A 23,741-nucleotide genomic window follows, 5' to 3' on the forward strand; every position below is an offset into this window, starting at 1 on the left:
CTATCTATTTTACATTTGATAGTGTATATATGTCCGTGCCACTCTCTCACTTCATCCCAGATTACCCTTCCCCCGTCTCTACGTCTGCATCTTTATTCCTGTCCTGTCCCTAGGTTCTTCAGAACCATTTCTTTTTTTTTTTTTTTTTAGATTCCATATATATGTGTTAGCATATGGTATTTGTTTTTCTCTTTCTGACTTACTTCACTCTGTATGACAGACTCTAGGTCCATCCACCTCACTACAAATAACTCAATTTCATTTCTTTTTATGGCTGAGTAATATTCCATTGTATATATGTGCCACATCTTCTTTATTCATCCAGCTGTCGATGGACACTTAGGTTGCTTCCATGTCCTGGCTATTGTAAACAGGGCTGCAATGAACATTGTGGTACATGACTCTTTGAATTATGGTTTTCTCAGGCTATATGCCCAGTAGTGGGATTGCTGGGTAATATGGTAGTTCTATTTTTAGTTTTTGAAGGAACCTCCATAATGTTCTCCATAGTGGCTGTACCAATTTACATTCCCACCAATAGTGCAAGAGTGTTCCCTTTTCTCCACACCCTCTCCAGCATTTATTCTTTGTAGATTTTTTGATGATGGCCATTCTGACTGGTGTGAGATGATATCTCATTGTAGTTTTGATTTGCATTTCTCTAATGATTAGTGATGTTGAGCATTCTTTCATGTGTTTGTTGGCAATCTGTATATCTTCTTTGGAGAAATGTCTATTTAGGTCTTCTGCCCATTTTGGGATTGGGTTGTTTGTTTTTTGGATATTGAGCTGCATGAGCCGCTTGTAAATTTTGGAGATTAGTCCTTTGTCAGTTACTTCGTTTGCAAATATTTTCTCACATTCTGAGGGTTGTGTTTTCACCTTGTTTATGTTTTCCTTTGCTGTGCACAAGTTTTTAAGTTTCATTTGGTCCCATTTATTTGTTTTTGTTTTTATTTCCATTTCTCTAGGAGGTGGGTCAAAAAGGATCTTGCTGTGATTTATGTCATAGAGTGTTCTGCCTATGTTTTCCTCTAAGAGTTTTACAGTGCCTGGCCTTCCATTTAGGTCTTTAATCCATTCTGAGTTTATTTTAGTGGATGGTGTTAGGGAGTGTTCTAATTTCATTCTTTTACACGTAGCTGTCCAGTTTTCCCAGCACCACTTACTGAAGAGGCTGTTTTTTCTTCATTGTATATTCTTGCCTCCTTTATCAAAGATAAGGTGACCATGTGTGCGTGGGTTTATCTCTGGGCTTTCTATCCTGTTCCATTGATCTCTATTTCTGTTTTTGTGCCAGTATCACACTGTCTTGGAAACAATTTCAAGAGCAAAGATAGAAATTGCCATTTCCTTCCTGTGAAATACTTAGGTTAATAAATTTTGGTAAATCTGCTGGATGGAATATTTAGTAGTCTTTTTAAATGATGGGCATGAAGACCAAGTGGTTTCAAGGAAAAATGCTTACACTATATATGCTAATAGTATGTTTATAATGATAGGTAGTGCATTGTAATAATACAAATTGATTTTAGGAACTTTGGAACAGATTTTCCTATAGTACAATATTCTAACACGAATCAATAACTAAAGATTATTTATTTGATGATGTAACTACATTACGGCAATAATGCAAGTAACCAGAATTCTGGATCTCAGTAGCAAGGAAACTGCCAGGAGGGAGGATACGTTTCCTCTTTCTTTGCCCAGGCAGGGCTGGCCTCGGGCAAGACCATAAAAGAAGGAGGGCATCTCTGACTGCCCTCTTCTACCCGCTCTGCTCCTTCCACCTCTGACAAAATCTCAAGTCTCTGGCCTCACAGAGGGCACCTTAGCCACCTCCTCAAATCCCGTCCGCCGTCTTCCTCACCCCTAAATTACACTTGGCTCCATAAAGACGAAATCCACAGTCATGTGCCAGAGTAACAGCCTCGCCGTCCTCCCAGACCCACTCCTGCTAAATCAAAGGATGCTCTAATAGTAGCGCATCCGGCCACAGCAAAGACTGAGCAAGTTCAAAGGAAATCATTTTGGGTGGAGAGAGGCTACTCTCCAAGTCCATTCCTTAAACTATTCCTACTCGTCCACAATTTCTTCCTTTTGAACTCACAGATGCTCTAAAAGTTTAATTAAAAAAATAGCAAATATCCCTCCAATGTAACGGTGATGAGCAACTTTAGTAATGTGTGTGTGTGTTTGCACGGGCGCTCGGGTGGGGTGAGGTCAGTGATAGGAAGGGGAGAAGCTGGGTGGGGGCAGATGATCACTTACAGGCTTTTGTAAAAGAGGATGCCTACTGCTACGCTCTGCATGTTTGTGCTCCCCCCAAGTTCACACGTTGGAATCCTGATGCCCAGAGTGATGGTGTTAGAAAGTGGGACCTTTAGGAGGTAATTAGGTTATGAGGGCGGAGCCCTCATGAATGAGATTAATGCCCTTATGAAAGAGACCCCCCTGAACTTCCTAGCCCTTTCTGCCATGTGAGAGTACGAGAAGTCTCTGACCAAGAAGAAAACACTCAGCTGACAACACTGGCAGCCTGATGTTGGACTTCCAGTCTCCAGAACTGTAGAAGTAAGTTTCTGTTGTTTATAAGCAACCCAGTCCATGGTATTCTGCTATAGCAGCCTGAACAGACAAAGACAGCTGCTCTGGATTCTATCTAGTATGCCAGCCAGCTGTGTCCTGGCTTGTGAGTTCTTTACTCACATTTGTCCAGAGGATGTTTTATTTGCCTCATAATCTCCACATTATCCTTTGGCCAGAGGAGGGAAAGCTCACGTTGCAATCAGAGTATTGGTGTGTAGCCATCATGAAGGTGTGTGGGCTGCAGCAATCCCAAAAGCTCACAGCTGTAGACTGAATTCCCTCTGTAACTTCTGTGCAAGGGTGTGAGGGGATAGTGTAGCTGACCACGTGTGTCTGCCCTCCTAGCTCCTTATAAAAATGGACGTAGAGCTTTACTTTGGTAATTTCCATGGTTTTTTGGATTTTGGAATTTCAGTCATCAGAAGCGCATTACTTACAGCGCTGTCTTCAGACTAGAACAGAGATATTGCAATCCTTCAGCAGCCGCCAATCAGTAATTCAAAGCATGAATTTCATCAATAGGAAAACTCACAGAGCATGGCTTGTATTTACCCTGCAAATCACCTTCTTTGTTATAAAGCAGTCTAGACTGGTCTCTCATGTCAGAAGAATTTGGTCAGACTCTCCATGTCCCTTGTTACATTCCTCACCTTATATATTTGGAGAGAAAAGTCTGCTCCATTATTAACACAAAATCATGGATATGGTACCCTAAAAAATACAAAGAAATGTCTTGTTTTCTGAGGCTCACAATTAGAAATCCACAGGTCTGGTTCAACTCTGCCTCTGCTTTTCTGTGCTGTGTGTGTCTGTGTGTGTATATCCGAGAGAGAGAGAGAGAGACAGAGACAGAGACAGAGACAGAGAGAGAGAGAGAGAGAGAGAGAGTGTGTGTGTGTGTGTGTGTGTGTGTGTGTGTGTGTGTGTATGTTTCCTCAATCAGCCCCACAGAGAGAGCCTCAGGAAGGCAGGCAAAGAAAGAAGGGAAAAATATTCAGAACTTTTGGGACTTAGGCCTACACATAGCTATCAGGCTGGTGTGATAAAAAGAGGACGCATTGGGCAGGATGTGTTACCTACTATCCATGGCCCTCACTAACTTGCCATTATACACAGGACAACTACCAGAGAAGGATGCCCTGCAGACGTGCTGAAGTACTCAAGGGCAATGTGGACATCGGTGAGTGGACCTGCTTGCAGGGGAGTCAAAACATTAGTAATCTACAAGCAAAACCCTCAGGACGTTTTTTAGACTGGTTCCTTTTAGATTCATGAAAGAAAAGAAGTGCAGAGTTTCAGCTGAAACCTGAAGTTAACGTGCAGGAAAGATAAAGGGTGTTATTTCTGTGAACTTCACATTGTTTAGAGTTCTGACTGTTTCAAGGCTTTAGGGTATTTCAAGCTTTAGATTAGATGTTATTATTTGTCCTCCTTGGGAATTTTGAAGGTATGTGTACGTTCCTGAGTTCTTAAAGGCACAGGGATTTGAAGCCAGAGCCTGACATCCACTGTTTCTTCATGAAGACGTTTTCTGTCTGTGATAGAGATGGTGGTGCAGGATAAGAGAAGACCTTCTAGCTATCAGAAATGTCCAGATATGGAGTGAGCCACCTCCTGTGGCACCGCGTCGTCTGTCAAGCACAGCCTGCACCCCATCCAGTGGGTGTATCATAAAGAGGACACTTAGCTGGTGTACATGGTGGAGAAAACACCAGGCCTGGAGCTGGGGTAGCGCCGAGGCCACAGGACTTTGGATAGTAAACTTAACCTCTAGAAGCCTCAGTTTCTCATTTTCAAACAGGAGTGCTAATACCTATAGCTCAACATTGCTGTGGTGATTAAATAAAATAAGGTATGTGAACATACTCAGTTCAGTGCCTGGCATAAAAGGATGAGTTCAGTAAAATGTCAGTTGAATACGAATAAATGTAATATACATTTCAACCCTGAGATACTTTGATTTTGTGACAAAAAGAGCTTCACAAACTCTTAACAATATAAGAGAAATTGAAGAAGTGTTGAAATAAGTCACCCAATAACATTTAAATGTTAGGGTAAAAGCTGAAAGTCTGAAATCATGATAAATTCATTACGGTAATAGAAGTAAAACTTTTTGCACTAGCCCTTGATATTTTTAAAGAAGTTATGAAGTGCTGTAATAACCACTTGTGGCTTCTGATTCAGTAGGAGACTACGAAGTCACACAAGGTAAATTTTTGCTTATTTAATAGGAGAGGGGGGGCCTGTAAACTTCTTCGAAATTTATAACTTCGTCTACTGTTTTAATTTGATTTACATGACTTAATTTATATTTTTAACCAAATTTATAAGATTCCATTATAGGAGACACTTATTAAGGAATTCTAAAATGCCAACAGACTAAAGTAGACCCATTTAAAATGGATTTAAATTAGATTATTCTAATAGTAAAGTTTAGAAAGCATTTCAGTGGCAACCTTATTCATCTCTGATTCTAAGAAGAAACTAGCAATGGTCTTGTGCAAATATTTGAATTTACATTTGGCTTAAGCATGAGAAATACCTGGACTCATTAACCTGAACTGAAGTTTCATCCTTAATAAGGGGGCAGAGAGACTGTTAATCACTTGGGACAAGGGGAAAATTTTAAATGAGGCTTCTAGAATCTAGCAGTCACTTTTTATTTTTTGAAAGTGTATATTCAAGGAACCAATATTATTTTCTAAAGACCTCAATAATAACCCCAAGAGACTGCTTCTGAATCCATTCTTACTTAAGCTCAAGTGTATCTGCTGCTTTAATGGTGCTCCAGGTCAAACGATTCATGACAATTCCATGATACAGACAGAGATTTAATCATGGTCATGGCATGCAAGTGTCGGACTGACTATGAATGCAGCCCTGCAGGCCATGGAATAGGAAAACTCTAATGTTTAAAGTCTTGCTGAATGTTTAATCTTTGAGCTCTAGATAATACATGTCACTGCTGTCCAGACGTGGGCAAGTACTAATGTAAATAGGTGGGATGTCCAGCTTTCTTCTGCAGGTAGGGCAACACTACCCATGTGGACTGAGATGTTCTGTGCAGGGTTTCCTGGTGGCTTTTGAAAGGCAATATATTATACTTTTCAGTCCTCTCTCTAAAGAGACCCTCAAATGCAGTACCTTTGACTTAGTGATTAATAACCTTCAAAATCATTTGCATTTTCATAACATTAACGTTTTTCAAAGTACTTTCACCTACATCAGTTCATTTCATCCTCACGGTCCTGTGAATAATACATTTTATATAATTAAGGCAATTTATAAAGAAACTGAATGCCAAGAGAGTCTCTTGCTCAATTTTGTTTTCAATAATGTTGAAATTGGAATTCAAGGTATTTTTTGCTCCACTGTTCTAAATGATATTAGCTTTCTCTCTTCAACCGAGAAAACTCAAAAAAGGACCGATTCCTTTTTTTAAAAACCAAAATTAGTTTAGAATGATATTGGCTGCATTGCTGGTCATAGGGGTATGGTTGAAAAGAACAGAAGATTTGAAAGAATATTTTTGTGCCTGCAAGGGTGGCAGAGAGAATGCTTCACGTAGGGGCTTGAAGTGGGGACCTTTCTTTAAGCTACACTTGACCCAACTCCTTGGGGAGTAACACAGGAAGTAATATTGGCCCCCGGAGTGGTAAATGGTAAATTCGTAGAAGTCTAAAGGAAGCAAGTTTGCATTGGTTAAGTCTGAACTTTAGAACAGAATATTAAAATTGAATTTGGTCATGTTAAAGTTAATAAAGAGTTCTTAAAAGACCTCTTTTAACAAAAAAAGCAGGGATAAACTGTTATTTACATGTCAATTAACTGATCTGTCTTTGAAGTGGTATCTTTAAGGGGGTATCTTTAAAGTAGAAATACAAAGAGAGGGTACCATTAAGCACATATAAAACTCTTGGGAAGTAGGGACGAGGGAAAAATCTGGGAAGATGATAATAAAATTTTGGAAAATTGAATAAAATCCCCTATTCTTTTTTTTTAAACTAAATTTATTTATTTATTTTTGGCTGCGTTTGGTTTTCGTTGCTGCGTGCAGGCTTTCTCTTGTTGCAGCGAGCGGGGGCTACTCTTCGTTGTGGTGCACGGGCTTCTCACTGCGGTGGCTTCTCTTGTTACGGAGTACGGGCTCTAGGTGCACAGGCTTCAGTAGTTGTGGCTCGCGGGCTCTAGAGCGTAGGCTCAGTAGTTGTGGCGCACGGGCACAGTTGCTCCGCGGCATGTGGGATCTTCCCAGACCAGGGCTCAAACCCGTGTCCTCTGCATTTGCAGGTGAATTCCCAACCACTGCACCACCAGGGAAGTCCCACCCCTATCCTTATTTAGAGAGCAGTTTTAGGTTTACAGCAAAATTGAGAGAAAGATACAGAGATTTCCATATACTCTCTGTCCCCACACATGCATAGCCTTCTCCACTGTCGACATCCCACACTAGATTGGTATAGTTGCTACAGTCACACTGTTGATTTGTCAAAGGTGCTGACACATCATAATCACCCAAAGTCTACAGTTTACATTACAGTTTACTCTTGGTGTTGTACCTTCAATGGGTAAAGGCATAATGATATGAACCCATCATAATAGTATCTATCACACAGAGTAGTTTCACTGTCCTAAAAATCCCCTGTGCTCTGCCTACTTATTCCTCCTCCTCTCTTCCACCCAACCCCTGGAAACCACTGATGGTTTCAATGTTTCTACAGTTTTGCCTTTTCCAAAATATCATACATTTGGAATGATCCAGTTTCATATTGGCTTCTTTCACTTAGTAATATTCATTGATGTCTCCTCCATGTCTTTTCATGGTTTGACAGCTCATTTCTTTTTAATTCTGAATGGATGTACAACAGTTCATTATTCATTCACCTACTGAAGGACATCTTGGTTGCTCTCAAGTTTTGACAATTATGAATGATGCTTCAATACACATCTGTGTGCAGGTTTTCATGTGGACATAAGTTTTCAACTCCTTTGGGTAAATACCAAGGAGCATGATCGCTGGAACATACGGTAAGAATATGTTTAGTTTTGTAAGAAACTGCCCAAATCTCTTCCAGAGTGACTGCAGCATTTTGTATTCCCTCCAGCAATGAATGAGGGTTCCTGTTGCTCTACATCCTTGTTAGCATTTGGTGTTGTCAGTATTCCAGATTTTGGCCATTCTAATAGGTGTGTAGTGGTGTCTCACTGTTGTTTTAATTTGGATTTCCCTGATGATAGATGATGTGGAGCATATTTCACATGCTTATTTGCCATCTGTATAACTTTGGTAAGGTGCCTGTTAAGGCCTTTGGCCCACTTAAACATTTCCCTATTTTTTTCAGATTAGAAGCAAAGCTTCACAAAATATCATTGATTGGTGGGGAACAAGTTGAAAAAGAGCTAAACTGATCTAATCCTAAACTGTTTTGTTTGCTGTTAGTTTTCCAAAGCAATCTATTTTTGTAATATTAAAAGCAAATAAGTATTTCTTGTAAATATCAAGGACATTATTTCAAGAATAAATGCTTTTTAAAAAAATTGGGATGTTTTAAAATTTTGTCTTTTGGTTTTAATGACATACCTTTAAGTGGTTTTTATTTTTGTTATACTTGAAGTTCATAGGGCTTCTTGAATCTTTAAGCTTGAGATTCATTCCTGACAAATGTTTTTTAAAGAAAAAAAGGGAGAGGTCACTGGGGGAGAGGTCCCCCAGTGAAACGCCTCCCCCCAGAATTCAGTGCAACCCAGCACTATCTACCCTACTACCCTTGGATGGGACTTTAAGAGCAGCTCTGGCATTGGCACCTTCACAGTGGGCTGGTTCCGTATCCAGGTATCACTCAGCCCTTTCTGTCTCGCTTTCCTTTGTACTGCAGTTGGGTCTACAGCCTCCACTTCATTCCAAGCCTCGTCTCATTTACCTTGGTCTCCTCACTGTCAATCCACTGCTTCCCACATAGTAGGCTTTCAGTAAGTGTTCTGTATTTCACTATACTTGTGTCCAGTGCATATAAGGAAATTAAATTTTTATTAGTGATCAAGCCACTTGATCTTACTTCATTCATTCAGTACATAGATATGTTAGATTTTACTGCCAATGATTCAATTTCATTGAGAGTCTTTGCCTTATGGAACTTGAGTAGCTCAGAAGCCACCTTATATTTAGTGAACTCATCACCTGGAAGATCAGCTAGAGAACATTGGTCAGGCTGAGTTAAACACTGCTCTGTATCATGTGCCCAGACCTCACGAGAACATGGAGATAACACATTTAAAATGCCAAGCTGGGGCTTCCCTGGTGGCGCAGTAGTTGAGAATCTGCCTGCCAATGCAGGGGACACGGGTTCGAGCCCTGGTCTGGGAGGATCCCACATGCCACGGAGCAACTGGGCCCGTGAGCCACAATTACTGAGCCTGCGCGTCTGGAGCCTGTGCTCCACAACAAGAGAGGCCGCGATAGTGAGAGGTCCGCGCACCGCGATGAAGAGTGGCCCCCGTTTGAGACAACTAGAGAAAGCCCTCGCACAGAAACGAAGACCCAACACAGCCATAAATAAATAAAAAATAAATTTAAAATGCCAAGCTGGGACTTCCCTGGTGGCGCAGTGGTTAAGAATCCACCTGCCAACGCAGGCGACACAGGTTCGAGCCGTGGTGCAGGAAGATCCCACATGCCGCAAAGCAACTAAGCCCATGTGCCACAACTACTGAGCCTGCGCTCTAGAGCCCACGTGCCACAACTACTGAGCCCATGTGCCACAACTGCTGAAGCCCGCGCGCCTAGAGCCCGTGCTCCACAACAAGAGAAGCCACCGCAATGAGAAACCTGCGCACCGCAATGAAGAGTAGCCCCCGCTCGCTGCAACTAAAGCCTGTATGCAACTAAAGCCTGTACGCAACTTCGTTGCGCTGCAACGAAGACCCAACGCAGCCAAAAATAAAAAAATAAAAATAAAAATTCTTAAAAAATAATAAAATAAAACGCCAAGCTTAGGGATGGCTCAGAGAGAGCAGTTGGCCCTAATCATTTCCGCTGCCTTAGGGTTTGATCTTCACTAGAGAAAAAAAGCAAAATACACATTTATCTAAATCAACCACTACTACAGTCAATTGCAATTGATGGAGGTAAAAATGTGTGAATGAGTTCAGAGCCAGGGCAAACATAAGATGGGCAGATCAAAACCCCCCAGGCTTGATCATTTAAGAAAGTGAATTTCCTCTAGCCAGGAGATGCCTAGAATGAGCCCACTTGCTAAGGCCAGAGCTGCCCGCTGGCAATGATGATCATCTGAGAAGGTTGTGGAGAGGAGAAGTTGCGCATCAGAGGCAGGTCTTCATCTCCCGTAGGAGTGATGAAGTACTCTAGGGCAATGTGAATCTTGGTGAATGGACATGCTTATAAGGGGAGCCTAAAACGTGAGTAATTTAAAAGCAAAACCCTCATATAAAATAGATAACTAATAAGGACCTACTGTATAGCACAGGGGACTCTACTCAATACTCTGTAATGACCTATATGGGGAAAGAATCTAAAAAAGTGTATATATGTATATGCATAACTGATTCACTTTGCTGTGCACCTGAAACTAACACAACGTTGTAAATCAACTCTACTCCAATAAAAATTTTTTAAAAGGCAAAACCCTCCAGAAAATTGATTAGATTGATTATTTTCAGGTTCATGAAAGAAAAGAAATGGATAGAGCTTCAGCTGAAATCATGACTAATCGGTAGGAAATGATCGTGTATTATTTTTATAAACTTCATATTATTTAGAGTTCTCATTATTGCTGAAGAATGAAGAATAAAAACATTCAACAAAACACACAGGAAAATAAAAATGGTTGCATCCAAAAAGGTCCAAAACCTGGTAGGTATTAGAAACTGGCACAAACTTGAAAAAATGTTATTTATCCTAAACCCAAAGCAAAGTCCAAAACTGTGTCCTTTATTTTGCTTAGTGTTTTAGAAAGGGCTTGCTTCTACCACTGATTTTTAAATCCCTTTTTCCAGGAAAGCTAATTAACCAGGTTTTTCTTTATACCTGGGACCCCAAAGAAAACCCCAGGCCAGGGGGAATGTTATTTCCCACCAAGAAATTCTGCAATAAAGTCACCTAAACTTGTTGGCCATCTCTGCAGCTTTGACCTTTTGGAATCAAGCCAAAAGTAATTTCTTTTATCCATGAGAATTTATGGATCTTTGTCCACAAATATTTTCTTTTCTTTTTTCTTTTGTTTTTTTAAAGGTTTTAATGAGATTATCTTATGTTTCTATGATGTTTTTAAGTTGTATCCTAAGGTCTGAAGATTTAAGAAAAGTATTAATTGAGGAGTATTTTCCCTTCCTGAATAGCATTGTAAGAGGAAGAGGAAAAAGAATTCAATTCTTTTTCCTGTAGGCATTCATCCAAATCTATAAAAGCTCCTGTTCCAATTGGAAATGAAAAAGAAGCCAGTGAAAAACATCTCTTCCTGCTGGTGTGAAACTCTCCTGCAAGCTGGGATCAAGACGGGGTAGGTCGACCTGAGGAAAAATGGCCGTTGTTGCCATTAACTAGTTTCATATAAGGATGAGATCCTAAGATGCAGAACTCCAAGAGTTCTCTTCTCTCTCTCCCCCACTTGTTTTATAATATTTTAAATGAATTAATTTTCCCTAAAAGGCTTCAAACCCACTCTACAAGGGTAGCCCATGGGTTTCCTCTGCTCCCCGTGCAGTGCCTGGAGCCATGGAGAAGCAGAGTTTGTAAATATCCAAAGTGCATTGGGCAAACCCACCTCTCCCAACTCGCCATGAAACATCCCTCTAGGAGGCAAGAGCGGAGGTCCCCTCTCCCTTACGGGTTGAACTTGGACTTGAGTCTAGGTCTCCTTTCAGCGAAACAGAATCCTGAACTCTTTCAGTGCTTTCCTGTCTCCTGATGGGTTTTGTATTAGGAAGGGATGCAGCAGTTGCTAAGGAGACCCAAGTTGTCTCTTAACAGGGATGGATCCCTTGCATCAGGAATTGCACTTGTGGGCAGGACCCCTGGGATGCAGAGACTGTTGTCTCCCTCTCCATCTTCAGAATATCTGCATATTCCTCAGTCGATCAGGGTTTAGGTTCTGGAGATGACCTTTACAGCTTCAGAATAATATGACTGTGACCACAATAGGCAGAGTGGACATTTTATGATGCTGTCATTGCTCCTGAAGTAGCAGAGAAGCAATCTAGAACTCAGAGGTAACTGAAACGATGCCGGTTAGGCATCTGGCATTTAAAGCTTTTATGGAAGGGTTAAAGCATGACATGATTTAAAGTAAAAACAAAAATACAAACAAACAAAAAGAGAAAGAGTGCTGAGACTGAAAAGTGACCCCTGCTGCCTGACTGATGGGTGCCAGGTTCTCCATTTGGAAATGCGCTCATACGATTCCATGTGGTCCTCCCAGTGAAATTAAGAAGTAGGATTATGTGTTTCTGAAGACCAGGCCAAGTGGAGTTAAACCATTTGCTCAAGGTTACACGACCTGCAAGTGAGGAAGCTGGATTCAAACCCATGTCTAATTACATCACCAATTTTCTATGTAGGGACTTGAGTTAGCAATAAAGAGTTTCTTCTGTATAAATAATTTAGGTCATAAAATGTTAGTCAATGTCATGACCCTCGCAGGAAGAGGAGGAGACTTAGCTGGACCACAGTGAGGGTGGTGTGCACTTGTGTGACTATAAGTGACGGTAACACTGCACCTATTCACCATCCTCCATCACTCGTAGTCACTGCAGTCCTGTGACCTTGGTCCTTCTAATTTTGGACTTTACCTGAATGACAAACAAATAGCGTTTGAGAAGAAAAGACAACTCCTTAAACTCAGGAAACGGTTTCTGAGTATTTATGGATATGGGCTTTTCAGCTGCAGTCTGGGTTTGGCAGACGAACATGAAAATTTTTATGAAAAAAAAGAGCAGAGAAGTGAATTAGGAGATATTTTTGTGCCTCTTGATGATAAGTTCTTGCTAAACTTGGCTCAGTGAAGGAATCCTAATGAAGAACTGTTCCTGGCAGCCTACGTGACAGCTCATTCACATCTCCTGCTTCCGAGTGTACTAGATTTTCCTAGTCTTGTAGATATAAACCATTGAAATGTTTTGAAAATTTCAGCATAGTCAGACTAAACTCTACTTTCAAGGCTCCCAGGCATATTAGGTGTTCACTGAGTGTTTGTTAAAGAGATAAATCAATAAATGATTACAATTTACACCTAAATGTGGGGAGAGAGGGAGAGAGAGAGAGAGAGACAGAGAGGGAGAGACAGAGGCTCTGTTCAGATCTTGTATTCTATTTTTTCTTATGATAAATTCTGCATCCAAGAATGTGCTGATTTTTTTTTACTGAATCACAATAACTAAAAAGTTTTAAGACTGGGGGTTCTGTTTTTCGTTTTATGTGAACCTACATGAAGGACCAGGCCTTGGTGAGAAGCAGTAACACACAATGGTGGTGAAGAACAGGAGCTTTGAGTCACTGCCTGCGTATAAACCCCAGTCCTGCTACTTACTGGTATGTGAACCTCAGGCAAGCGACTAATATCCACTTGTGTCTAAATTTCCTTCTCTGTCAGATGGGGAAAATAATAATAGCACCTACACAGGGTTGTCATGAGTATCAGGTAATGTTAATGTAATTAAAGACCTTGGCACACTGCCTGGAACATAGCAAGTTCTCAACAAATGACAGCTGTTACCATTGTTAAATGCAGGAATTAAGCATCTCAGATTTTTATATGCACTTGTATTGATTTCCTAGGGGTGCCGTAATAAAGAACCACAACCTGGGTGGCCTAAAACAACAGATTTATTCTCTCACAGTTACGGAGGCCGTAAGTAAAAGAAATCAAGGTGTTATCTGGGCCACATCCCTTCTGAAGGCTCCAGGGGAGGATCTTCCCTTGCCTCTTGCAGCTTCTGATGACCCCGGTGTTCCCTGGTTTGCGGCAGCGTCTCTCCAGTCTCTGGCTCCATCTCCACAGGGTCTTCTCTGTGCAGCTGCGTGTCTTTCTGTGTCCTCTCCTCCTCTTGTAAGGACACTCCCATTGGATTTAGGGCCCGCCCTAATCCAGTACGACCTCACCTTAATTACATCTATAAAGAGCCTATTTCCAAACAAGGTTCCGTTCTGAGGTTCTGGGTGGACCTGCACTCGGGGGAGAGGGACACTTACTCAACCTGTGATTGTATTCAGCTACAAACATTTAACACAGAAATTGCTGTTCCTGCTATAGGCCTGTTATTTTCCCTCTTGCTTGAAAATAGAAGATAAAGTTTGCTTCTAATCATGTTGCTAATTTCTGGTTAGAAATAAAAATGAGGTTGATAGTCATAAATGTGTTTTGAGGCTTGACTATCTGAGAAGGAATAAGTCTATTAGAGAAGACAACCTTTGGCATGTCCAGGCAACTATCCATTTGGTCCCCAGTGGGGTCCCCGCTAATCCTGGGGATGACAGATCCACAGCTGAGCCTTCCATGTAGGCTGGGGTTTGCTCTGCTCCCAGAGGAGTCCACAGCCTCAGCAATGGGCTGTGAAGGAACGGTGCCACGGGATGGAGCTGTGTCCACGGAGTTTAAGTGGCTGCTGGTGGGTGGACATTCTGAGAAGAGGGGATACTGCATGGCTATCTGTAGAGATGAGGTGACTGGCTATGTGGTCCAAATTACAGAGTTTCCAGGAGGCCCTCATGCTCTCTCCAAAACCTGAATTTTTCCCCAGTTAGCATTCCTATTTAATAGCTCTTCCCTGGCAGAGCTAACAGTGATGATCACATCTTTAGAGGTGCATTTGAAAAAGGGCTCTGGGAGTTTTTTGTTTGTTTGTTTGTTTGTTTTAACATCTTTATTGGGGTATAATTGCTTTACAATGGTGTGTTAGTTTCTGCTTTATAACAGAGTGAATCAGTTATACATATACATGTGTCCCCATATCTCTTCCCTCTTGCGTCTCCCTCCTTCCAACCCTCCCTATCCCACCCCTCCAGGCGGTCACAAAGCACCGAGCTGATCTCCCTGTGCTATGCGGCTGCTTCCTGCTAGCTATCTACCTTACGTTTGGTAGTGTATATATGTCCATGCCTCTCTCTCGCTTTGTCACAGCTCACCCTTTCCCCTCCCCATATCCTCAAGTCCATTCTCTAGTAGGTCTGTGTCTTTATTCCTGTCTTACCCCTAGGTTCCTCATGACATTTTTTTTCTTAAATTCCATATATATGTGTTAGCATACGGTATTTGTCTTTCTCTTTCTGACTTACTTCACTCTGTATGACAGACTCTAGGTCCATCCACCTCATTACAGATAGCTCAATTTCGTTTCTTTTTATGGCTGAGTAGTATTCCATTGTATATATGTGCCACATCTTCTTTATCCGTTCATCTGATGATGGACACTTAGGTTGCTTCCATGTCCTGGCTATTGTAAATAGAGCTGCAATGAACATTTTGGTACATGACTCTTTGAATTATGGTTTTCTCAGGGTATATGCCCAGTAGTGGGATTGCTGGGTCCTATGGTAGTTCTATTTGTAGTTTTTTAAGGAACCTTCTGGGAGTTTTTTGGTACGAGATCAGAGAAGGGCAGAAAGGAGTGCCTCCTGTCTCTGCTTGGCTGGTGGGTGACCATCAATGCGTCACTACAAAGCAAAAGAGCATCACCAGGAGGCACCGCTGGAACCCTCCTTTGTCCTCCTGAGCTTCATGAAGCGGCAGCACGGGGCAATTCGATTTACAGATGCAACCCTATATCCTTCTCTCTGAATCAAAAGCAAGCGAAAGTGGTCTATGTCGGTCCCATGCCGGTCCTGGCGTGAGCTTCTCACCTGGCTGAGCGTGACACAAGTGTTTTTATTTTCACACAACTTGGCCCCAACAAGGCAAACCTTCTTCCAGGGCCCATCTGAAGGTTGATCGCTTTGAAGGCTTGTGAAAAACTGGGCATTGTTAAATGTACTAAGAGAGAGATTTTTCAAAGGTAATTTAATTATATGCAGTCTTCACCTGAGATGCTACTCCATTCCAGATAGTGTGATTACACGGTATAATGATTTCTGGTTAATAACTAGATATTTTCTAACCAGAGACAGTCAGGTGAGTCTTGAATGCATGGGGTAAGAACTCGGTCACTTAGTACTTAGTTCTTCTCTAAAAGAGGCAAAAATGAGGAAGAAAAGAGGTGATTCATCATTGTGTAAAGACTAGAAAACACAGCAAAAAGATAAGAAAATAAATGCTGGTGTTTTCATCCCCCACCCAGAATAATGACAGTTAATATTTTGAGGTGTTTCCTTTTTTTTAAAATAAATTTATTTAGTTTTGGCTGCGTTGGGTCTTCATTGCTGCGCGCAGGCTAACTCTAGCTGCGGCGAGCGGGCGCTACCCTTCGTTGCGCTGCGCGGGCTTCTCATTGCGGTGGCTTCTCTTGTTGCACAGCACAGGCTCTAGGTGTGCGGGCTTCAGTAGTTGTAGCACACGGGCTCAGTAGTTGTGGCGCACAGGCTTAGTTGCTCCCCAGCATGTGGGAAGTTCCTGGACCAGGGCTTGAACCCGTGTCTCCTGCATTGGCAGGCGGATTCTTAACCACTGTGCCACCAGGGAAGCCCCTGATGTGTTTTCTTACAGTTTGCTTTCCTCGTGTGTGTGTGTCTGATTTTGTACAGACATATAATCAGGCTGTGTGTAGTATGTATGTTGGGACCTGTTTCACTGAGTCAGCAAAATATTGTGAACAGTTTTCCATATTCACAAGCACAGAACTATTCTAGCCAAAGAAGACCCGCAAAGGACTTTCAGGAGCTCACGCTTTGGCAGGTGGCTGTGGCCGCGCTTTCTAGAGGCTGAGTTCTTTGGCTGTAGCCTCCCTGGAGGTGTGGTCATAGGAGCTGCTATTCTGGGAGGTGAGACCCCGACCGGAGGGAGCACCCGGCTGCAGGCCTCAGAGGGAAGACCCCGTCCGGGAACGAGCTTGCCTTAGTGCAGATGAAGCTTTCCTGGATTCCTCCCAACCAGCACCACCTTCATCCTCCCCAAGTCAAGAGGATACTTGTCTTGACTTAGAAGGATGCCCACAAATACTTTCCAACTATGACATGCAGTTTTTAATTTTAATTTTTTGGGGTAAAGCCACTAATTGAATCAAATGTAAACTCATCCTGCTAAACAGATATTCAGAGAATATTTAGGGATCTTCTGTGTAAACAGTTTGAAATAATGTCAGTGGAAACTCACGAGCTTCCTTTGACTTTATCTTGAACATTGGCAAAGCTGAAGGGTACGTACCCTTGCCTTTCAATTCGTGAATACTGCCCCAGAGGTTGTGTACGAGCCACGGTGCTTAACCTAACTCTCCAAAAATAAGGGGCTCATGATTTTCTTTAAATTGGCACTTATGCAGTGGAATCTCTCAGGCATTAGTGCTTACTTGATTGCATTCAGACACCACTTTGGCAAGGGAATGACTGCACTAAATTAGCATCAAGCACAATGAATGGTAATTGCAAGACTGTCATTTCTACAAGTGCAAAATTAATGTGTTCTGCAAACCCATTGCACTGTGTGCCACGGGAAAATCATGGAGCCGTGCTGTCCCAAGCGGAAGAACGCACTGCAACAGCGGCGGTAACGTGCTGCGGATTATTCAGCAAAGGTGTTCCTCTCCACCTTTGTTGTTGTCTCACGCTCATTCTTCAAGCCCTTCCTGACCTAATTTCTATGCTCATGTTATTGCACCGCCAGACAGTAGCCTGGATGTACAGAGAATGTTATGGAACAATTCCTCCTTCTGTGTGGCACCTTGTGTGAATAATGCCAGCCTAAACAACCCTCCAAGTATTCATGAGAGTATGAATAGGCTACTTATGTAAAGCTTCTTATAAAGAGATGCACCAGCCATTTACAGAGAACTTTACCCAAATGCTATACATTCATTAGAAAGAGAAGAGTGATTTACGCGCATTTCAATTGTAGCTTAAGAAGACTGCCAGCCCTGTCTCTCCCCATCTCTCCCGTTTACAGGTGGGACAGGAAGCCACAGGCCAGTCGAATGGATTTCTTCCGGTCATGCAAGATCACAGGATCTACCCCGAATGACAACAAGCATAGGCACCAGGCGCTTGGAGTCAGCTGACTGGCTCTGCAGAATTTATTAGGGATTAATCATTCAAGACTGAAATAATGCAGTAACAACAGACCTATTAGATGTGGCATCTCAGTATTCCTGCGGTGTAGTGGAGGCTGAGAACCTCCCATAGAGGCGTCCTATAGAAGAGGGATGCTAAAGACAATGACAATAACTGGCCAGAGGGCTTTCTTGTGAGTCCAGCTTGAATCCAATCTCTTAGCAGCTGGGGGAGGGGGTGGGCATTAAGACCACTGGGCGGCACAGGTAGATTCACTGCAGTGATCTACAGGTCCAAGATAATGTGCTGACCCTCTGACTGCCCTGAGTGGGAGGGTCAGGCCCGAGTCCTCTTTCAGTGGCCGCTTACTTTGTCACTCACCATTAAGGCATGATACGGTTATTTGACTTGTAATGTTCCAGGCAGTGAAAAGTTTGCTGGAATTTGGGGGAAACTCTGCACCACACTCAAAGATTCTCTCATCTTAATGAACAACAAAGATTAGGGAGTGGTTTAGGAGACTTCCTACCTAAGGTGGGAGAAGAATTCCAAATACCTTACCCTCAGAATGAAGTATGCCTGGGTACAGCTGAAAAACCATTCAATAGATGATCTGGACTTCAAAGATGTCTAAAAATGGCTTTGGAAACTGGCTTGACTTACCTTTGTTGCAAAATGTTCCATCGTAGGCTGTGTTGGAGCAATCGCAGGAATACCCGTGGTATTTCTCTATGCATTTGCCTCCATTCTCACAGTTTGCCCCGTAGCTGGTGCAGTGGCCCGAGCACCCGGATTTGAACCCGGATGTGACCTTTGCTCTTTCTTCCAAGTCCAGTGTCACCCCATTCATCCTCAGGGAGCGGATGCAGCCCAGAAAGCCCTGCTGGCCCCCGGCACCACCTGGGAAGACAGAAGGCATGGAGCTCAGATAGAATAACCTCTGCTGTGGCTTCTGTTTCATTCATCATTCCTCGGACCACTGTGGTGGGAGATGAGACTGCCAAGTGCAGGGGACATGCTCACTGTCAAGTTGGTCCTTCCTAATAGAAGAGCTTGCAGCTTTCTCCCCTTAGGCTATAATGCTGATTAAAAGAGACTGTCTTCTGCGAAGCAATACATTTGCTATAGTACTAAAATGTTTGGAGACACACACAGATTACGTAAGCTGTTTTGGAAGTTTAGTCTGGTTTCCTATAGAAAAGAAGTGTACAGAACTCTCTAAGTTCTTTGGTTTTTAATCTCATGGCATTCAGTTCCATAGCATTATCTATTGGAAGAGATATAAAAAGGCAGAAGAACATGAATATATTAGCATAGTTAACAAGTCAATTAGCCAGACGAAGTAGATCCATTTGGAATGTAATTGTAAGTCCTGGTTCTTGTCTCAAGAAATGCTTTGCTTTGAAATTCATGTTAAGGGTTCCCAGGGCTTCTTGTCTGGGGTGGTTGGAAATTGGAATTGAGAATTTTACACGTAAGTCAGCTACACCACATTTATTACCAGGTCAGTTCAGATTTTATTGCTTTTGTCTAAATGCCATTGCAAGACACATAACACACAAAACAAATTCACTGTAATTTTCTCAGTACGTTATGGAGTTAGAGGTTCATGAGCATGAAAATATTAAAATATTCCTAATAAATTTCATAGAACGGTTCATTGGAGAATTATATCACAGGTGGATTGTATCTATAATAACCTTAGCTATGATTTTTTTAAGCAGCTGGTACGAAAGGAGGAACTCAAGTTTATAAACATGCCTGTATTTTAGACTAACAGCTTTTCTAGAAATTAAACAAAATGATAGTAGTTAAAATTATTCAAAGAAATCTGATGGGGATTTAGAAAAAAGATATGGTTAATAAAGTGAAAGTTACTGTTTATTGAGGGCTATGTAGTAGGTACTCTACTAAGCATCTTACATATGATATTCACCTGATTCTCACAACAACCTGGCGAGGTAGGCATTGTTACCTTAACCCCATTGTACAGATAAGGAAACTGAGGCTTAGAGAAATTAAGTCGTGTACTCAAGGCCTCATAGCTCCGAAGTGCCAAAGCGGTGTCAGATCTGTCTTATTCTCGAGCCTGTGGTCTTAAACTCTGTTCTGTGTTGATCGTCTAATGCAGAAGAACTTCAGGGTCTGGGGCGCCACAGACGTGCATGTTTCTGACGTGAAGATCTGAATGTCTTTAAAAATGGCATGGTCAATAGGACTGGCAGACTCTGGGCGAGGCTGCACACTGGAGGTTGATTCTGATCACTTTCTCCAGTGTCTTGAGAAGAAGTGTGCCATCTAGCGACTCATCAGACAGGGCTGGTGGATCAAAGGCTTTAGCTGCAGAGGCGGATTAGCCTTTGCTTATGCCTGTGAATCCTCAGCCGTGAAATAGCAAATGACTTGCACTATTATCTTTATGAACCCAAGCCTTGCGGTTCTCTCACTGGGCAGTGCATGGATTTGAGTGATGATCCTCCAGGGATTGTTATTTTTTAATAAAATGTTTAAATAGAAGAGGATTAATTGAAGGGATCCCAATGCCCCTTTTGATTAATGGTATGGGAGAGGAGACGGCAAAAGAAATGATTAGAAACAACCACTTTGAAGGATTTCCTATTTTGCAATCTGCTCACCAGCACCGCTGCACCTCTGGGCCAAGGGGAATTTGGCCCTTTGCTATGATCTGGAAGAATTTCAATCCAGTAGTCACTCTTTGTGTGTCGAAATTGCAATTTGGCGTCTATCGTTTTAGCAGCTATGGCTTTTATTCTTGCAATAAGGCTTTCCAAAGGGCCTTTTCGTTCAATAAATGCCTAGCCATTTAAATTTTCATCACTAGTCAATTAAGACAATTATATCCTATCAAAATATGCTGACATTTTTAAATCGTTGTTTTTAGATGTGTGCCTCTCCTTTCCCCTGGTTGCAAATGTAATAGTTTTTCATTGTGGAAACCATAAACACACTGATAAGCAAAATGAAAAAGAATCTGTAATGCTACTCAGATAGAACGATTTTCACTTTTAGCAAATAGCCTTTTCTACTTTTATCTATGAACATACATATGTATAAAAAGTAAAAAAAGAAGCGGGGTATATGCATTGTTTTGAAATTTGCTTTTTTCACTTAATATATCATAAAACATTTTTCCCAGCAATAAATATTCAACTAGAACATCTTGCTTAACATGTGCATCGCAGCCCACCCTGGGATGCACTGTGACTTACTTTGTCATTCCACTACCATTGGACTTTTTAAAGTTTTTTAATTTTTTAAATTTTACTTTTTTACTAAGTAAATTAAAAAATTTTTTATTTAACATCTTTATTGCAGTATAATTGCTTTACAATGTTGTGTTAGTTTCTGCTGTATAACAAAGTGAATCAGCTATATGTATACATATATCCCCATAGCCCTTCCCTCTCGCGTCTCCCTCCCACCCTCCCTATCCCATACCACTGGACTTTGAAGCTTATTCCAAGTCCCATTTTATATGATACTATAATAAATATCCTTGTAAAAACCTTGACATACTTGTCCAGTTTTTCCTTAGAATTAATTCTTAGAAGTGTAATTGCTAGGTACAAGGGCATAAACATTTTAAAGTCCTTTGCAATATAATTTCCTCTCAGAAGACTTTATCAATTTGTATCTCAGCAATAGCGTACAAGATTCCTGCCTTCTCCACACCAATTCTAATACTAGGCAGGACACTTTTGAATTTATAGGCTAGAGGGGGAAAAAAAAAAAAGAGTTCATTCTTTTAATTTGCATTGCTTCGAATACTGTGGGTTGAATAATTTTTATGTTTTCCTCACTCTTAGTTTTTGTTTCTTCATGACCTTTGCTTTTTTGGGAGAAATAGAATATATATTTCTTACTGATTGGTAGCAATATTTGGGTCTTTAATTTTTTGTTATAAATTCAGCAACTAGATCCTTCCAGTTTGTGTTTGTTAACTTGTATGTAATGTTTATGTAGTCACATGCATCTACCTTATTTTTATGATTTCTGCCTTTGATATTAGGCTTATAAATACCTTCTCTAATCCAAAATAATATAATTATTCAACTATATTTTCTTCTAGAACTTTTATGATTTTACCTCGCTTAACATTTCATTCTTTAATCTATCTGGAATGTATTTTAATTTGGAAATAATTGACATTTAAGGGTGTCAGCAATGGTTGAGAGTCTGAGGAGATTTTTTTAAAAAGACTCTTTAAGTAAATGTTAATATGACCAAAAAAATGGAGATTTAGAAAGCACCAATTGGCAGAGAAAGTACATCTAGATTAGGTCATATTTTAATTACATCATTTAGGTAAACATTTAGCTATATGTATATATGCTTCATTATGTACCTACACAGGTTTCATTCAGGAAGGGGATTTAGGGGCAGGTTTTTCTGTCTCCCTGCCTCTCTGATTCTTTCTGGTCTTGTTCTTTCTGAGCTTCTACACCTGCCAGTCTTTCTTCCTGCCTTTGTGTTTGTATATCCTTCCCTATCAGGACTATTGACTGTTTTTGTTAGTTCTGTGGCTTTCATCAAATCGTTGCATCTTTCTCAGCATCAGTTTTTCTTACACATAAAAGGAGGCTGAACTAGAAGTCTCTGGTCCTTCCAGCTCTAAATTACTCTGGTCCATGATGTACAATCTCTCCCTCTGGGCTTATGTGTCCCCCTCTCTCCATTTCAGCAAATTACTGTCAATTTCTGCTAAATTTCTTCTTGCTTCCTTTTTCCTCTTTGCACTGCTGCCTGACCATTTTTTTCCTCCTCCTTCCCTTAACTGAACATAACGTATGACTACAGTCTAATTTATATTTGTTGCCTTCATTAAATAAACTTTTATACTCCTTCTTCTTAATTTACAAAGAAGGTAAGTGGAATGCCATTTGTCTCTGTATAAAGGAAAACTAAATAACTTACACTCTTTTTTAAACATGGTCCCTGATTTATTAAATGGGTCAGTGAGCTGGAAAGTACTTTTACTGATCTAGTCAATATGAAGAAAAATCTTTTGTCCTGAAAATGGCCATTATATATTATGCAAAGGATGTTAATGTACTAGAACCAGTGATAATTATTTGAGTTCAAGTTATGTGCTCTATAGAAATCTTTCCTGGTGACAAATGTCATAAGTTTAAATTGTAGGTCTGCGAGCAAAAAGGCTACTTAACCTTTGTTAATTAGAAAATCAACACTTTGTCACTGGAGAGAGCCCCCTGCCATGCAAGAGCCTCACACACATTAGTTAGACCTGTGATAATTACCCAAGGTGAGACGTGGGTTTAATTTGTAAATCACTTTTCATGTGAAATGCTATTCAAGTATTGCAATTAGAGATTAATTATGAAAATGTTGTAACTATCCATAATGAATAATACAACCATCAAAAGCACAGAAGATTGGGGCAAAATAATCAGGTATTAAACAAACAGGGCGGAAATAACGATCAGGAGGAATTCTAAAAAGCACTGTCCTCAAACTAGGAGCTTAACTGTTTTCTAAGGAGCTAATTTGGGCTCCAGGGCACCTGTGCCCAGAGAGACCAGCCATTCATTTGCCATAGAGAGGAATCGCACCAAAGCTCCCACACGAGGAATCTAATTTATCCATTCAATAAGTATTTATTTCACAGCAACTATAAGCTAGCCTTGTCTAGATGTTTAGAAGGCACTAGGAAGCAAAACACACAAAAGTCTTTGTGCTTGCAGAGCTTATCTTCTTGCCGAGGGAGAGGGAAATTTAACAATAAACTCAATAAGTTAAGTATATCGCCTGTTAGAAGTCAGTCTGGGTTAAGTGGGAGTGGGGTGGGGGAGATTCCCATTTTATATAGAGCCCTTAAGACAGACCCCACTGAGAAACTGACAGAAAGAGTATCCGGGTGCACGGCCCTGGGAAGACAAAGAGGTAAGGGAGGCACTGCCCTGCAGGTGAGGGCAGGGGGTGAGACGGGGAGCTGCTCTGAGATGCTAAGAGAAGCAAAGGCGCCAGG

General features: G+C 41.2%; 1 protein-coding gene across 2 annotated transcripts in view; it reads right to left on the minus strand.

The window, feature by feature from the left end:
• Window positions 1-23,741, minus strand: part of CNTNAP2 (contactin associated protein 2) — a 2,019,732-nt gene that overhangs the window by 195,762 nt on the left and 1,800,229 nt on the right. For both annotated transcript variants that reach the window (XM_049714704.1, XM_049714703.1), the window contains exon 19: window positions 18,398-18,634. In XM_049714704.1, coding sequence (XP_049570661.1) covers window positions 18,398-18,634 — 237 coding nt within the window. The remainder of the gene's footprint in view (window positions 1-18,397; window positions 18,635-23,741) is intronic.

Source organism: Orcinus orca, chromosome 9 (assembly GCF_937001465.1).
Source record: "Orcinus orca chromosome 9, mOrcOrc1.1, whole genome shotgun sequence".
Classification (NCBI taxonomy): domain Eukaryota; kingdom Metazoa; phylum Chordata; class Mammalia; order Artiodactyla; family Delphinidae; genus Orcinus; species Orcinus orca.